We start from the raw sequence: 16530 nt of genomic DNA, 5'->3' as shown, positions 1-16530 counted from the left end.
TCGAGGTTCCATCACATTAATCAAATACAGTATACATAAAATCATTAGATTTCATCGATATAATAATCTCTTTCTGCTTTACTAAATCTTATATCTTATGAAAATATTATAAATAAAGCCATAATCAAAAGGGCTGTATTATGGAACCTGGTGATTAAATTTCTTTTCGGTCAGAAAGCTAGGAATGCAGCAAATACATGACATGCCAGTCACATACTCTGATTCAGAATGGTGTGATGTTAAATATATATATATTTGCACTCGTCTCATAGGATACATTTTAGCTTCACTTTTTTGAAACTGATACTTTTTAGACCGGGCATCAAAAACCCATCGATAACCGACGGAAACCAAAGCAATCGAAAGTATCGCTGATTAAATCGAATTTCCCCCAGCTCTAGTGGCTGGACTTTGTTGACGTTTCAAGTTTTTTTTTTCACATTGCACTTGGAATTGTGGATTATCTTTGTAACTGTTCTGTTGGATGACGAAAATGGGCAACGATTGGGACGAAATTAAGCGCCTGGCGGCCGATTTTCAGAAGGCGCAGCTTACGTCGACCTTGCAAAAGTGGGTGTCGGAGGCGGTAAACTTAAATACTTGCATTTAACCAAAAAACTTTCCATATTTTGTTGCTTGAAGGCTCTCCGAGCGGAATTGTGTGGAGATTGTGACGCTGCTGCTGGAGAAGCAGTTGCTGGAGGTGGTGTTTACCAATGACGGCAAAGAGTACATCACACCGGATCACCTGGAGCGCGAAATTCAGGATGAGCTGTATGTGAACGGAGGTCGTGCCAATTTGGTGGAGGTCAGCAAAACGCTCAACGTGGATCTATCGCGGATCGTCGGCTTGGCCGAGCGGATAGCGGCGGAAAACCCAAGTGTGCACCTCGTGCTTGGGCAGCTTATTGATGAAGAGTACATCGCGCACATTGCCCAGGAGATTAACGAGAAACTGGCGCTGAGGGGGGAGATCTCTATATCGGAGTTGGCCTCCCAGTTCGACCTACCGTCGGATTTCCTGCAGCAGGACGTCGTTGAGAAGCATTTGGGAAGGATCATCAAGGGCAGACAGGATGCGACCAATCCGCGGGTGTTCTTCACGCAGGCCTACATCCAGCGCTGCAAGGCGAAGATTCGTGGTGCCTTGGCCGCCATCACCAGGCCCACGAATGTGGCTGTAATTCTGCAGCAGATTGGAGTACAGGAGAAGATCTTTCATTCCCTTCTGGACGAAATCTCGCCGGCGGGGCAGGTGACCTCCAAGCTGGCCAATGCCCAGTATGTGCCCCAGATCTATGCCAAGACTCAAGCGGACTGGGTAAACTCGTTCTACAAGCAGAACAGTTTCCTAGAATACGAAGCCATACACAAGCTAGGTATTTCGGATGCCAAGTCCTATATCCGAAAGCAATTCCCCAGTGAGGAGTTCCTCTTTCTCAAGCGTGTTGCGCTTGGAGCACGCCTGGTGGAGTTGACGGTGGTCACGGCGCTCAACGAATGCAGTGCCACCAAGCAGTACCTGGATCTATCCACCATTCTGCCCTCCAATTTGTCGGAGGAGGACATTGAGGAGGTGTTCGGCGCCATCATGGCCCAGAAGCATAGCAATCCCAGCAATTTTGTGTACCTGGATAGCATCGGTAAATAATTTTTCCGTCATTGTAGTCTCGTTCCATCGTTAAAGGCAATCATTACCTGAATTCGCTCTTTTTAGTCTTCTCGCAACCGTATCTTACGCAGTTAGTTCAGCCCTGCCAAGCTCTGGCTGAGGCCCAGGCGAAAACGGCTATTGACAGCGGCGTTTACCAGCAGCACATTGTAGAAAAAACGTTGGCTCAGAAGGGTAATGCCTCTGCTCAGGATCTTGAGGATGATGGTAAGATCGACAAGAGAGATGAGCGACGAAAGAAGGCAGCTTCGGGCAAAGCTGGCGGCGGAGCTCAGGGACGCGAGACCAAGACCAAGTCAACGAAGAAGCATCTACGTGGCAGAGCAGCAGCTGCTCAGAACGACAGCGATGACGAGGATGATGCTGGCTTCTCAGCTGGTGGTGGTGGTGCCGGAAACAAGAAGACTGTGAAGCCATTGGCCCTGGTCAAGACTGCGGATATTGTAAAACTAATCACTGCTAGTCTGGAGGAGGAGGGATTGGAGCACTTGGCCAAACCCATTGCTGCATTGTATACGAAGTATGTTAAAACAATTAATCTAGCCTAAACTAGATAGTAGTTATATTTCAATGTTTTTGGCTCTTGACTCTAATTGTAACTCTTACCCTTTTAGCCAATTCAATCAGGCAGCACTGGTACGTGCCCAGGAACTGTTTGAAGCTACACCGCAAACAAATCGTCGCCAAACGCACGCTGCCATTCAGGATCGTATTAATACGTTGCTGATAGACATACGGCTGTATGAGAAGGGCTTGAAGCTCTTCCCGCAGGAAACCCAGTCGCAGTTGGTTAAATATCTGCTCAAGTCTTTGGGTAATGAAATCAGCAACGAACTTTCCCTCTATGTGGCCAGCGAGTGCAATCTGACTGTGAAAAATTCAAACCTAAATGTGGATCAGCGCAATAAGTTAGCGCAGGAATGCGATGTCCAGTACCGCACGGCCCTTTTGGAGCAAAATAAGGCGCTGAACAGGACGATCGATGATTTCGAGCTTGCCACGGAGGCGGTACTGAAGACCTGCAGCATGATCATCAAGAAGGTGGACAAAAAGAAGGATCGCCTGCTGATCGCTGACCACAAGAAGAAGCTGCAGGAACAGCTGCTAGAGTGCCAGGAGCCAGCGTTGATGTTGCACTTAGCCGCACTTATCCTCTTCACCACAGTAAGCGGCTGCATTCTGCACGCCTCCGGAAAGTTCGTCTCTGCGATTCTGCAGCACATCCGTGGGTCCTTGAACGAGTCGCAGAATGCTTTGCTGCTCCGCTATCACGGTGAGTTTGCTTTGTTTGCCTTTATTTTGATTTTCACTTGGTTTTTATGCAGGTTTGCCTATGAAATGGGATAGAATCATTTTTAAATTCAATTAAAATTTTTGAAATATAAACATTTTTGCATACCGATGCTAATTGATTGATTCTGTGCATCTAATTTCAGATCTGGTTCTGCAAGTGCTACAGGCATCGTCGGATAGCAGCGAGTCAAAGACTGCCCTCGAACAATTGCAGGTGATGCAGAAGGAAGTCATCGATCTGGCTCAAAACTTCACTCGCGCCTCCGTCTCCAAGGCGGATTGAACAAGCAAAGCTCTCTTCCCGAAGCATTTCAGTCAATTTAAATTAGTTTTTTGGTTTTGTAATAGATTTTTCTTCAAGTTGTTATCCTTTTTATAGTTTATAAATTGAGTTTTTTTTATTATTATTGCTATGCACGCGAGAGTCGCCTATAAATACAATCAGTAAAGGATACAAAAGAGAGTTCCACACTTTATCACTTGAGAGGTTTTTATGTTTTTATAGGAAAACTGTTTCTAGATTGATTTTGGTTTGGGAGGGCAGGCTAATTCCCAATTTTGTGTACAACTTTTAATTTGTAAGCTCAAGCTTTACTCGTTTTATAAAATTGTCTTACTGAGCGAGCAGACCTGTGATTTACATATGTACATAGACTTGCCGAATTCTTATAATGAGAGGATTTGCTAACAGTACAAGATATATGTAGGTTGTGCTCATTTGATTGTTAGGATTGAATTGTTAGCAGTGATCGATGCTTTCTAAATACTATGAAGTCTTTGAAGTATCTGCTTGGCCTTGTCGCTGGATTGCCTGTTGAAAAAAATTAAAAGTTAGTTCAAGTGCTTGCCTGAAATCAGTTCCAAGTTATTACATAAAGACTGGCGGATTGCTTGCATCACAGCTTTCTAGAGTTTGTTTGATGTATCCTATGAACAGCTCAAGATTCTTGAGGGTTTCGCTGTTGGGCAACAGCCAGACCGTGGGCAATGTATTCACAATGATGTAGGCCTTGTTGATGGCATCGTTTGGCGTGCAGACGCGCATAGCCAGAAGAAGGTAGCGGTTCAATAGCGCTCCAATAGCAAGCTCTCGAAGCAGCTTATCTGCCAAAATTCCCTGCCAGCTAAGAAAGTTGCGGAAAAGCTTTAGGCCGCTGCAAAACTGTCGCTGGAAAAATGATGTCTTGGCTTCTTGCACTCTGCAAAGGGAATAAAAGAATCACCATAATATTTAAGTAAGGGGAAATGCTTGACTTACTGCTTGGGAAATATGGGTATAAAGACATCATTCTCCAGGGCCAATCGCATGCGTTCCATAATGGACTCAAATAGCTTATTCAGCTGTTTATTGGTGCCGCTCAGAGGGAACTCTCGGCCCAAACGATTGATGAAACCCACCAATCTCAGCGTCTGTGTGGTGGACAGGGGATCCCAGCACTCAGTGACCAAAGCTGTTGAATAAACATATCATAAACATCGGAAGTAACCAACCAGCAATTTCTAGGTGGTACTCACCGGTCACCTTGGGCAGGATTATCTTTTCAATGAGCGCTGGAACCAAATTGATGTCCGGATCGTTCTTCAGCTGGTCTACGGTCTCATCTGGCTGGCAAGCATACAGCATGCAGGCCTGATACCAACGCATATTCTCGATATCCGCGTACTCGTCCAGCAGAGGTGACCACAGGAGCAGTTCGTGGCGCACCAGCGGCGCCAATAGCTTGGGCAGGCACAAACTTACGAAAGCATCTTGGTAGGAGGACATGTCCGTTTTACGCCAAGCGTAGAATTTCATTAAAATCAGCTCGACCTTTGAGAATTCATCGGTGACGTCCTCGAAGGTTTCCAACGCCTGTGACTCCATTTGAGCGGTAGAAGTGACGCTTTGTTCCTGCTGCTGGTCGGCGATCTCATCATCGCTGGACATGCCATCTAGGTGCGAGGAGAGCAGATCGTTTCGTTCCCGCTCACATCGACGACGTGTCCTACGACCCTCCCGCTCGGCCGCGCGACGAACTTGCTCTTCGTATTCCGGTGCCCGACGGGCAGCTGCGGAGATTGGCTCTGAAAAAAGTCCAAGGATTTATAAAAATGTCCGTTTTTTAAATACTAAACCCGTATTACTTGCTGCCTCGGCAATTTCCTTGGCCTGATCACGAACATCCTGGCGGCGACGATTAACCAGATACCGTTGATTCTTTCCATATTGCTGCAGGGATCGCTTTTCCAGATCGTTAATCATCGGCGTCTTCTCGGCTAGGCAGTCGACCAGGTCGTTAACGTAGCACTTGACCTCCTGATAGAACTTGTACTTGGCTGCCGCCGTTGGTGCATTTTGTTGGCACTCCAGCTGCTGGAGCTTCAATGACTTCAGTTCCAGACTTATTCTGGCCATGCTGGCGCTGTGATCGGTCGAGCGTTCCCTTAGCTCGCTCAGACGTGACTGAATGGCAGCAAAGATCTCCTGTGGTGTTCGCAACGCCGTTGCTTTAGCCTTCTCCTTCTTCGCCTTGGTCGATGACCGCACAGCTGCCGCCAGATTGACGCGATCGAGGGAGCTCTTAGCGTAGGCCTGTTCCAGCAGCGTTGAGGTGGACTGTTGAGGCGGTGCCATAGCATCCGCGTCATCGTGCACAACAGACCCTCCTGCTGGAGTAGCAGGTTTGATCATAAAGCGCGACAGGACGGTTTCGTGTTGTGCATGAACCAACTGGGCACCGGTGACACCCTTGCGTATCTGCTGATTCTCCCACTCGTTCATTTCGCGGTCGGAGTCTTCGTCGGTGGCTGCAGTGGATTGAATAGAGGTTAGTTAGAAAAAGGATTAACATTATAGGACAGCTGCAGCTCTGGCTTGGCTGAGATTTTTGACCAGAAAACCCGACTGGCTTCTTCTCACTACATACAATCATTCTCGACCGCATAGAACTGCTCGCGCCGCTCCTCGCGCTCCTTGCGCCCAGTTATATCGTTCATATTCATGCGTTCCTCGTCATCAGATTGATCACCTTCCACATCCTCGCAGGGCAGGCGTGTACTAAGCTTGGGCGGTTCCTTGGGCTCTTCAATAGGTATGTAATCGCCGGCACCTTCAATTCGAGGTTGAGAAACCATAAAATTAATAACTTTTACAATTTAAACCTGAATTTATTTTACCCTGTTCCCTGGCCCGCTGACGACGCTTTCGAGCAGCGTGTATCATAGCTGCATCCGGAATGGAACCGCTCTCCAACATCTGCTTTAAGTGTTCCGGCTTCGAGAAGCGGTGGCGTGACTTATCATGACCACCATCCTCGGATTGCTGGTCATCTTCGTCGCTCATATCATCTCGCCCAGCACATAGGGCAGCTCGACCGTTCAGTACTCCTTCGGGTGTCTCTGATTTCTTTACTACTAGCTGCAGAGACAAGGAATCGAAATTTATGTTATTTAGGGCAATCTCAAGAGGTTTAGAGTGCGGCTGAAATAAATCGTGCTGCTTATAGTGGAGGACATGCCATTATTATCAGTGGTGGGAAGGATTACCAGAAGTGATGACAAAGTAACTGCTTAAGTTAGGGAAGTAACCTATTAGCTATTGGCAAAATACTTTTAAATTATATTATAAATGGGTTTCTTCATATTTTTTTAGTTGATAAGAAATATTGAGAGGAAAATCCGACATGATAAATGTTATATTTGTATATTGTATATATAGGGAAATAGAACAAATTCTATTTTTATGAAGCATATTTCACCTCTGGAATGATACTTCCCATCACTGATGATACGTTATAATTGAAATGGGAAACTAAGCCATAATAAGAGACTACATCTTGGTTTCAAAAGTCTCAAAGCTAAAGCTAAAAAACACAGCTAGTACACAAACTCATTCAAGCTAATGATGTACTTTGCTAATTCTAATCAGTCTAAAATCTAAATAATTTAAGTGTAATTTTCTTTTTTTGATGTTGAATTATTTCGTTTAAACGGTATTTATGCGAAATAGAAGAAATTGAATAATAATAACCTTACCACAAAGTCGTCTGTGCGTATTTCGGTTTGGATCATATGATTATCACTTTTTTTACTTTTACTCTGATCACTGGCAGTATTCCTAAATCTGCCAGCGGCGCTCGAGTTGGGAGTTTGAGCTGACCCCGAAGACGCGCCACCGGACGACTCTAAATGCTGTGTACTACCATTTTCGCCACCGAGCAGATGTCCGAGGCTGTTCTCCGCCCGTTCCTCGCGCTTCTTTTTGCGCCGCTCCTTGTCCAGCATGCGCATCACTTTCTTGCTGTGCGATGATTTCCGCACCTGGAAGACCTCTCCGTCGTCCTCTGAAAAAGGGGTTGCGGTTGTTTATAGATTCGAACGGTTCTGCATGGAGTCCGTAATCGGGAGTCTTGAGCACACTTACCATCGTCCGCGAAGCTGAGCAGCGCCTTGGGCTTGCTGTTGTCCTCCTGCGGCTTTGCAGGCTTTCGGCTCTTCTCTTTGTTGTCCCGCTTGCCGGATATTACGGGCGGCGGAGGCGCCTCCATCTCAGCATCCGGATCCAGCGGTGGCCCCTCGTCATCGTCAACATTACTGGAGAACACGCGACGCTGGATTTTCTTTGGTTTGCGAAAAAGCGACATTTTCTTCAAGATAATGGGAGTTGTTTAATCAATGAAAACTCTGAAGAAAAGCCAATTTTCGCCAAAACTTCTTCTTGCTGTCGTATTGTAATAGTGATGGCACTATTAGAGCTAAGTACTCGCGTGTGTTAGCGTGAGTCACGACCGGTGGTATGAAGCAGTACAGTGGACGTCACAAAAATATATACAAATCGGAAATTATATTTTTGTTTGTTTTCCAATAAAAAATCAATATACATATAAACACTACGCACTAATAAATTCATAAATAAAAGCATTTTGGTATATCATAAATTCAGAACATGACAAATTGAAATAATATCGCTGGAGCAGGCCCACTACCATCGCGATAGTCTTATAGCAATCGATAGTGATGTGCTATCGATATAATTGATAATGCCGTCAAAGTTATTCCATCTCTAGCTTAGGCGACCGAAGAACGTTTCAAAACAGACTGAAATAGTCTTTATTTACTTTTAAATTGAACCATAGAATCTCAACGATGGGCCTGAAAGGTTGTGAAGTTCAGTTGGACAATCCGTGGAACACCTATTACGCTGGCCAGGTAGTCAACGGGCAGGTGAAATTCACCTTCGACTCGCCCAAAAAAGTTCGAGGTAAGAGTTTTGTGTTGGACACTTCAAAAGTATTTCTTAATTAAAAAACCAGCTGCGTCCTATTACTCATAGGTGTGACGACATTTTTGCATGGGGCAGTGATGAAATCCAGCTATATATATATATATCAAATATGTTTTTTTGTTTTCATTATCTGACATCAAAAGCCGGTCCACCACCCACCACAGTGGGATGGGCGGATAGTTTTTAAACGACCTTGTTGTTACACATACATATACCTTAACGGTTGTTGAACCCCGAAAAGAAGTGCACTTTCTCCTCCTCTTCGGCGTTTGGCGATAAGAAACTATTAATAGGTTCAAGTGAGTGGAATATCAGTGAAAGTAAATTGTGTAGAAATCATTCGAGATAATTTTCCCATTGTTTGCTGCAATGTAAAAAGAAATACAAGATTACTCATTCAAGTATCCAATAGTTGATTAAATATAGAAGTAATCTATTAAATGAGTCGTGTTATTTGACCTATGTGTGTGACAAACATTCCAGGGCATACGAATTTTGAGGCCATCAAACATGGGGAGCAGCGATGCTGGCTGTTGGCGATGATGTCATCCGCTGGGCATGTCGCGAGCGCGAGAGGCAGAAAGCTTTACATATTATTTGTAGCTAATATTATAACGCGACAGTGACGCACTAGACACTTGTTCCCTGTTTCAGGCATTATCATCCGGTTCCTGGGCGAAGCCAACACGGAATGGACCGAGGAGCGGAATGTGACCACTAGCGAGGGCAAGACGGAGAACGAAGTAACCCAGCTAAAGGGCCATGAGGAGTACTTTAAGATTCAGTACTATCTGCTCGGCGGCAAAAACAGTAAGTATAAAATGCAGAAATATTAAGGAACGTCATTAATTAATCTTTATCGATAATCTTTAATTTTACTTACTCAAATTAAGCATTATTAGTAGCTTTATAAATGAATAATTTGTAATAGATATTACCATTTTTTTATAGGCTCTGAGACCGAGCTACCGCCTGGCACCCATACGTACCCATTTACTTGCGCTCTGCCGCCAACTCTGCCCTCGTCCTTCGAGGGTGAATTCGGACATGTACGCTACACCATCAAAGTGACCCTGGATCGTCCCTGGAAGTTCGATCAGGACATGAAGATGGCCTTTACTGTGATTGCTCCAGTCGATCTGAATCTCAATCCGCGTGTCAAGGAGCCCTTTAAGCTTGAGTTGGAAAAATCCTTCTGCTGCTTCTGCTGTCGCTCCGGTCCGTTGTCCGTCATCACAAGTATACCGCAAACGGGCTATGTTTCTGGTCAGGTGCTTCCCATCACTTGCGAGGTGGATAACGCCAGTAATGTAAATCTAACTGCCGTCAAGTTCGAGCTGCGCAAGCTGGTAACCTTCCATACAAACCAGCCACGCAGCGAGAAGCGCGAGTCGAAGGTGATCATAGCTAACTTGAGTGTTGGCCCAGTGAATGGCGGCGAGTCGCGCACGTTTACCCAGCAGCTTGAGATTCCGGCCCTGCCGCCAACTAATCTCCTCAATTGTGGAATTATCGCCTTGGATTATGACCTGCATGTGGATTGCGATGTGAGCGGTCCGCACCGCAATCTTACCGGCAAAGTGCCCATCACCTTAGGCACCATTCCGTTGGCGGGCGTTAGGCCGCCAGCACAGTACACAGATGCTCCTGCTGCTGTCCAATCCGAGGATCCCTCGCTGGCCCCAACACAGCCTGTGAGTCCGGCCAGTCCACCGCCGGCCGGTGATGGTGTTGGCGGTGCCCTGGGCTGGAATGTGGCCGATAGCACTGGTGGCGGTGGTTCCCTCTATCCCAATATACGTGAGTATAAATTTATGAACTATGGGATTTCCAAGCATAATTCAAATGTAGAAAATATTTTCTTCTTCTGTTATAAACTCAAATAATTAAAATATAATTTATTTACAGCACCACCGCAGTTTGTGGAGACCCAATATAAGGCACCGACCATTGCCGGACGTGATGATTCCGAACATACTCAGATCATCGGTGACGGAGCCTTCGCTCCTCGCTACCCAACTTTCCAGTTTAATAACGCCACGGCACCGCCAGCAAATCACTAAAGAAATCTGCTCAAAGCCGATCCACAATGATATTGTTATTATGGTCAAACAACCTATTTTATTCAAACCAAGCGATATAGCAACAAAGTTGAACCCTATGAATTTTTCTCAATTATCCTCAATTTGTTTCGGCTTTGAATTTATTATTGAATCAAAAGCTTTCCGTCCAACAACGAAAGCCAAATATGTTTCCATAATCAAATACTTTAAAGGAAAACTTTAAATACCCTTTGGTTAATCTTTCTCTTATCTTGTTTTATATACATATAAGTAATTATTTTGTACAATAAAACAAGAAAAAATCAATTTAAAAATGCAATTGAAGAATGCGTAGAATACAGTTAGGCGCCACATATTCACAGCAAATTCTGTGACACTTTAAATATGATAAAACCCAGATTTTTATATTGCGACAATATAATTATATACGCACAATATATACAAAAATCTCACAAACCACTGTGGATTTGAAATCTTAAAAAAAATACGCTGTAAAATGGTAAAAATTACAGAATAAATGTAAATGACAATGTTTCAATTGTACACATAAATATTTAATTTAGTATCAGACACCGATTTTTAATTAATTTAATTTGTAAATCCCGGATAGTAAATCTCAACGTGCTGCTTAACATTCCAATGTTTTGTTTCAGTAAGCGAGAAAGAGTGGTTGGGAAACTGATGTCTCACAATTATCGGAATTAAACACAATATGCAATGGGGCGCACGGTTCAGATATTATTTTGAAACGAGAATTGGGAACCGTTCTTTAAGAGGTTTCGGATTTAAGATCAGTTTAATCGCGTCATTTAAACCCTATTTCTTGGGTTTATCTTTGTCATGTTTTTTGCAGAGCTCCTTGAGCCTTTTTTCCTTTTTCTTTTGCTTTTCGCGCATGCGTTTTTCCTTTTGAAGTATGCAATCGCACTGAGCCTTCAAGGCTTTAATCTTTTTCTTTTTGAGCTTCAACTTCCCTTCGGCTAACTTCTTGCATACCGCCCAGATATTTTTGGAATTCGATTGTTTGTCTTTTGAATCCTTTTTTCCTGAAGAAGATGCATCTTTAGAATCTTTTTTTTCTGGTGGAGATGATGCAGCTTTGGAGTCTTTTTTTTCGGACGAAGATGATGCAGCTTTGGTATCCTTTTCTTCTGGTGGAGATTTAGCTTTGGCTTCCTTTTTTTCTGGCGAAGATTTGGCTTTCGAATCTTTTTCTTCTGGCGGGGATTTAGCTTTGGGATCCTTTTTCTCTGGCGGAGGTTTATCTTTGGAATCCTTTTTTTCTGGCTCAGATTTATCTTTGGCTTCTTTTTTCTCAGATGGAGATGATGATTTTTCTTTCGATCCATCTTTGGGAGGCGAGTCTTCAGAAGATGATTCCGCGGCCAGTTTGGCGCATTTGTCCACTTTCTTTTCCTTTGGTTTTTTCTTCTCGGCCAATTCCTTGCATATTGCCTCCTTGGCCTTTTCCTCATCTTTTTTCTTCTGTAATGCATCGTCAACTGATTTTTCAGGATCATCTTCTGAATTTTCCTTGGCGCACTCTTCTCTATCCTTCTGCTCCTTCCGCTTTTCGGCCTCTTTGCGGCACCTTTCGCGCTCAGCCAGCTGCTCGCACTTTTTCTTGGCCGCCGCGGCCTTAGCCCTTTGGGCCATGGCCTTGAGCTTCTTCTGGGCGGCCATGGCCTTTTGCCTATCCTCTTCGGCCATCTCAGCGCACTTTTTCCTGAGCGCGCCGATGTCTTCTGCGGGTATCTTATTTGCTTCTTCCTCGGCTTTTCGTTTGGTCTCCTCTTCCTCCTTCTTTCGATCCTCTTCCTCTTGCTTGGCAATCTCCGCGGCCTCGCGTGCGCACTGCTCCCGGTCCAGCTCCTCCTGACAGGCTCGCTTGATGGCCTCGATCTTGGCACGCTTCTCCCACTCCACTTTGTCAGCCATTTCTTGGCACTGCTTTGTGAGTTTTTCTAGCACCTCCTCCTCGGTTGGCGGCTTCTTTGGCTTCTTTTGTTTCTTTCCACCCTCTTTGCCTTTCTCGCCCTTCTTGCCTCCCTTACCCTTCTCACCGCCTTTGCCCTTCTCGCCACCTTTGCCTTTTTTTCCGCTTTTGTCATTTTCTCCGCCTTTGCCCTTTTCACCGTCATTGCTTCTTCACCTTCTTCGCCTTCTTCGCCCTCTTTGCCTTTCTTGCCCTTTTCGCCGTCTTTGCTTTTCTCGCCCTTTTCGCCGTCTTTGCCCTTTTCGCCGTCTTTACTTTTCTCGCCCTTTTCGCCGTCTTCTCCTTTCTCGCCCTTTTCCCCGTCTTCTCCTTTCTCGCACTCTTCGCCGTCTTTGCCTTTCACGCTCTTCTCGCCGCCTTTTTCTTTTTCGGGCTTCTCGCCGTCTTTGTCTTTCTGGGTCTTCTTGCCGTCTTTGCCTTTCTCGCTCTTCTCGCCGTCTTTGCCTTTCTCGCCCTTTTCACTGCCTTTGCCCTTCTTGCCGTCTTTGCCTTTCACTCCTTTCTCGCCTTTTTCACTCTTCTCGGCATCCTCATCCTCTTCGCCCTCTTCGTCCTCTTCGTCCTCTTCGTCCTCCTCGCCCTCCTTGCCCTTCTTTTTCTTTTTGATTTCTCCTCGTGACTCCTTGAGGCTTTTCAAGAACTTTTCCTCCTCAGCCTTTCTCTGGGCCGCTTCCGTCTCTGCAATCTTCTTACATTTGGCTTTTTGTGCAAGTCTCGCACATATTGCCTTTTCGGCCCTTTTTTGGCAACTTTTGCGTAATTCTTGGGTCTCTATCATCTTGGCCACCTTCGCGCACTCTGCCTCTATCTGCTCGATATCAACATCGTCATCATCCTCTTCATCTTCTTTCTTTTCTGTGTCCTTGCAACTCTTGCCATTCTTTTCTTCCTCCCCTTCACCATTTTCTTCGTCCTTGCCACACTTGTCCTTTTTCTTGCCCTGCTTCTCGCATTCGCCGCTCCCATCGCCATTGTCACCATCCTCCCCGTCTCCCTTTTTCCCACCGTCCTTGCCACTCTTCTTGCCCTTTTTCTTCTCGCAATCGCCGTTGTTCTCGCCATTACTTTCGCCCATGCTGCCGCACCCATCTTGGCATCCGTCGACGTGCTTGGCGACTTCACGAAGAAATTCCCGGTTTTTAGATGACTCAAGGTCGGGGCATTCTCCCTCCAGGATTCTCCGCTTCAGCTGCAACTCGAGATCGCCCAGGGACGGGCACCGATACGACTGATCGATAAGTGGGGCGGTATCGGTACCTATTGAGAAAAAAGTTGAGAAATAAAAGTACAGATCTAGGTGCTTTTCGTTTAAATTAACTAAGAAGAGGTTGCATAATAAATAATTATTTTGTATTGATAATAGATTTTTTATGAATTTTAAATGTCTTTAGAAGTCCTTACTTTAAACGGATAACAATAGATAGAAGGACAAATTCAATGGGAATATTATTTTAGGACCAACTACAGAAATTGGATGATTGAAGGATGAAAATGTCACTTACCCATACATGAAATCCACTCGTTACGCAACTTAAGCAGAGTTTTCTGTGATTCCTGGTCCGATTTCTGAACAGTCTCCGGGTTCTCCTTGAGCTTGACTAGTCGGTAAGCCCGGATGCACCTGTAACAGTTGCAGGAACGAAAGCAGGCCCCCGGGTATTGGCTCAAAGCCAATGAGGCTCTTTTTAACATTTTAAATTTAATTTATATGCCGAAAATTTATACAGAGAATTTTAATACCAAACTACAAGGCTAACACAGTGTAAAGACAATACTGAGTCTAAATATGAATATGAATTTGACGTTTACATTACAGATGATGAGATCGAAAAAAGCATGTTTTTGTTTTGTTTTTTTTTTTTTAACATATTTACCATTTAAGAATTGCAATGGAAGAGTAATTTTTTATCTTATAAACCATGTATATTCTTAGATCCAAACATTAACATTAGCATTAACATTAACATAATTAGAATTTCCTTTGCTTTTGAAATACCCAGAGAAAACACCAAGGAAATACCCCGGATTTCTAATATAAATTCTGGTGATTTCAGATACCGAAAACACTCTCATTGTCGTTGTTGTCAATTTGGTGTATAATTTCGACTATTTTAAATTGGTTTTCGAAATCCTTCTATATTTATCATTGTTTTTCTAAGCACAAACGTGATCATAACTTAGAAATTATAAAATCTACCATACTTGAAACACAAGAAATGGATTCCAACATGCACAATCTCAAGGATTTTCTTGCATTATACAACAAAGTGACAGAAATGTGCTTCAGCCGATGCGTCGATAATCTCAACAATCGCGCCCTGACCAGCCACGAGGACGTGTGCGTGGACAGGTGTGTCACAAAGTTCGCTCGCTTCAACCAGGTCATGATGGCCTTCTACGTGGATGTGCAGACAACTATGAATGCCAAGCGAATGGAGGAGATGAAAGAGAAAGCCAGGATAGCCGAACAGCAGCAAAGGAAGGAGAACCAACGAGAGGAGCCCAAGGTGCGAGAAGTGGCTCCCCCAGTGGTGCTGATTCCAGCTCCGCCAACAGCTGCTGGCAACTTGTCCATTTAAGAGAAGACACTGTCCCTTTCCTCGATAGCAACTGGGCAATAGGAAGTCTCAGGCCCACGTCCTGGATATGCTGCTACTGAGGAGCATTAAGTCACTAATAAAATAACGCAGGCCGATGCAGAACATAAATTTGTATGTGAGAAATAGTGTTTCTGGCTTTTACTAATAAAAGCAAGAAATATATATTTATTTTAGACTGCGTGCATGTGTATATACGATAAATTGAAATTAAAAATGTAATTATTTTATTTCTATGCTTACGCATTAGGGTTAATCGCCTATTGATTAAAATTCCACACTATAATTTTGTTTAAATATTTTTAATTATCCGAATTTTAGCCACTATAACTTATAAATTTTGCATAATAAAATGTAATATACCGGTTTAACTTTAATGGTGATCTATTTCTTGGATTTATCTCCGCCCTTTTTGCATTTTTCAGCCTCGGCCAACTTTTTGCATTTTTCTGCTTCGGACTTTTTTTTGCATTCTTCTTCCAGGGCCATCTTTTTGCATTTCTCCTTCTGAGCCATAGCCTTGCACTTTTCCATCTCTTTCTTCATTGCATCTTCTTGGGCTAATTTCCTACATTTATCTTTCTCAGCTAAGTCCTTGCACTTCTGTGACATTACCCTTTTTTTCTTTTTACCTTCTTTCTTGTCCTTTTTTTCTTTCTTGCAGGGATCCGTTTCAATTCCGGCCATTTTGGCGCACATTTCCTTATCAGCCAATTCCTGACACTTCTTTTCCTCTTCCTTCTTTTTCTTTTCGGCTTTTGCCTTTTTGGCCGCTTCCGCGCATTTCTGCTTTAGTTCCATTTCAGCGCACTTTTTCTTTTCAGCAGCTTCTTTCTTCTTTTTGTCATCACCCTTGCCGCCTTTGGACTTGTCCTTATCTTTGGCACCGGCGGACATGGTAATCTGCTTGGTTAGGCTTCCGAGATCGTCCTGGTTCTTCTTTTCCTCCTTTAACCAACGGTTCTGCTGAAGCTCCAGATCGTTTAGGAATCTGCGTTGCATCGGATTGACGAGATTGGCAGACTCTTGTCCCTGAACATGGATAATTCCGATGGAGCCATCTCCCAGTTTCTTGGGAGAATCAATGCGGCGTCCAAGGCGTTGGTCTTGGATGCCTAAACCAGCAATGGTATTATAACCGCATACACTGGGACGAGAGTAATACTCGCCTGCATTTTTGAAATTGGCCAAATGATGAGAATGAACCAAGAAGTTGGGACGCAAGATGTGGCTGGAAAGGCAGCCTTTTGTGCATCGTCCAAGAAATAAACCGGATTTTATAAACATTTTTTTAAGATAAACAATTACAACCAAAATTAAAAACAACAAAATTTGGAAAAAACAATTTTGAAGAAAATTTTGAACAAATTTTTCAGGAGGAACGAACGTGTGTTCGACCCTGAAACAATTGAATTCTGAATTGTAACAAATTGCTTGGGATCTGAAAAGTTTGCTGACATACGTGTCATGGCCTGTTGTGAATTAATAAAAAAAAAAATAAAAATAGGACTGGAACTAGAATCGAAAGCTATTTGCACTTAGGATTCTAATCCATGGAGCGCAACACTTCTTATGGATCACATATGCATAGGTATTTCCAGGATTAACGAAATAAAGGAAAAAGATTTTCAAAAATTTATAGTTTC

General features: G+C 43.9%; 5 protein-coding genes, 1 long non-coding RNA gene and 1 pseudogene across 8 annotated transcripts; 3 read left to right on the top strand and 4 right to left on the bottom strand.

Annotated features, from left to right (window-relative positions):
* Positions 1-44: 44 nt before the first annotated feature.
* Positions 45-2391, bottom strand: LOC147644565 (uncharacterized). Its single transcript, XR_015270244.1, has 3 exons — positions 2279-2391; positions 1699-2216; positions 45-1630 (listed from the first exon to the last, which is right to left on the bottom strand). It is a non-coding gene; the product is annotated as an uncharacterized LOC147644565 (long non-coding RNA).
* Positions 383-3428, top strand: Ufl1 (UFM1 specific ligase 1). The gene is made up of 5 exons (XM_020943724.2): positions 383-570; positions 643-1643; positions 1718-2192; positions 2287-2945; positions 3109-3428. The coding sequence occupies exons 1-5, from the start codon at positions 485-487 to the stop codon at positions 3246-3248; spliced, it is 2361 nt and encodes a 786-aa protein (XP_020799383.2). The 5' UTR covers positions 383-484; the 3' UTR covers positions 3249-3428.
* On the bottom strand, positions 3336-7729 carry LOC110177145 (PAX3- and PAX7-binding protein 1). Of its 2 annotated transcripts, XM_020943722.2 has the most exons (9): positions 7368-7729; positions 6980-7287; positions 6122-6362; positions 5872-6054; positions 5090-5752; positions 4481-5029; positions 4224-4416; positions 3838-4164; positions 3336-3776 (listed from the first exon to the last, which is right to left on the bottom strand). In XM_020943722.2, exons 1-9 carry the CDS (start codon positions 7585-7587, stop codon positions 3725-3727), a joined length of 2736 nt encoding a protein of 911 aa, XP_020799381.2. In that variant the 5' UTR covers positions 7588-7729; the 3' UTR covers positions 3336-3724. The 2 variants fall into 2 exon arrangements, with proteins under 2 accessions (XP_020799381.2, XP_086682388.1); XM_086826262.1 differs by lacking the exon at positions 7368-7729 and having other exon boundaries at positions 6975-7115.
* A 243-nt stretch (positions 7730-7972) lies between these two features.
* Positions 7973-10834, top strand: LOC110177108 (arrestin domain-containing protein 17). The gene is made up of 4 exons (XM_020943653.2): positions 7973-8204; positions 8883-9038; positions 9180-10028; positions 10137-10834. Exons 1-4 carry the CDS (start codon positions 8090-8092, stop codon positions 10289-10291), a joined length of 1275 nt encoding a protein of 424 aa, XP_020799312.2. The 5' UTR covers positions 7973-8089; the 3' UTR covers positions 10292-10834.
* LOC110177109 (uncharacterized) lies at positions 10824-14123 on the bottom strand. The gene is given in 3 exon segments (XM_020943654.2): positions 10824-12432; positions 12435-13544; positions 13790-14123. Coding segments are annotated over 3 exon segments (2625 nt in total). The 5' UTR covers positions 13980-14123; the 3' UTR covers positions 10824-11107.
* Positions 14124-14350: 227 nt separating this feature from the next.
* LOC110177113 (mitochondrial import inner membrane translocase subunit Tim10B pseudogene) lies at positions 14351-15069 on the top strand (annotated as a pseudogene). Its single transcript, XR_015270243.1, has one exon. The product of XR_015270243.1 is annotated as a mitochondrial import inner membrane translocase subunit Tim10B pseudogene (transcript).
* A 101-nt stretch (positions 15070-15170) lies between these two features.
* LOC110177114 (uncharacterized) lies at positions 15171-16332 on the bottom strand. The gene is made up of 2 exons (XM_020943658.2): positions 16054-16332; positions 15171-15999 (listed from the first exon to the last, which is right to left on the bottom strand). The coding sequence occupies exons 1-2, from the start codon at positions 16169-16171 to the stop codon at positions 15269-15271; spliced, it is 849 nt and encodes a 282-aa protein (XP_020799317.2). The 5' UTR covers positions 16172-16332; the 3' UTR covers positions 15171-15268.
* Between the last annotated feature and the right edge of the window lie 198 nt (positions 16333-16530).

Source organism: Drosophila serrata, unplaced genomic scaffold (genome assembly GCF_035046125.1).
Source record: "Drosophila serrata isolate PLE 108 unplaced genomic scaffold, ASM3504612v1 contig_156, whole genome shotgun sequence".
Classification (NCBI taxonomy): domain Eukaryota; kingdom Metazoa; phylum Arthropoda; class Insecta; order Diptera; family Drosophilidae; genus Drosophila; species Drosophila serrata.
This window is presented reverse-complemented; position numbering and strand designations above follow the sequence as displayed.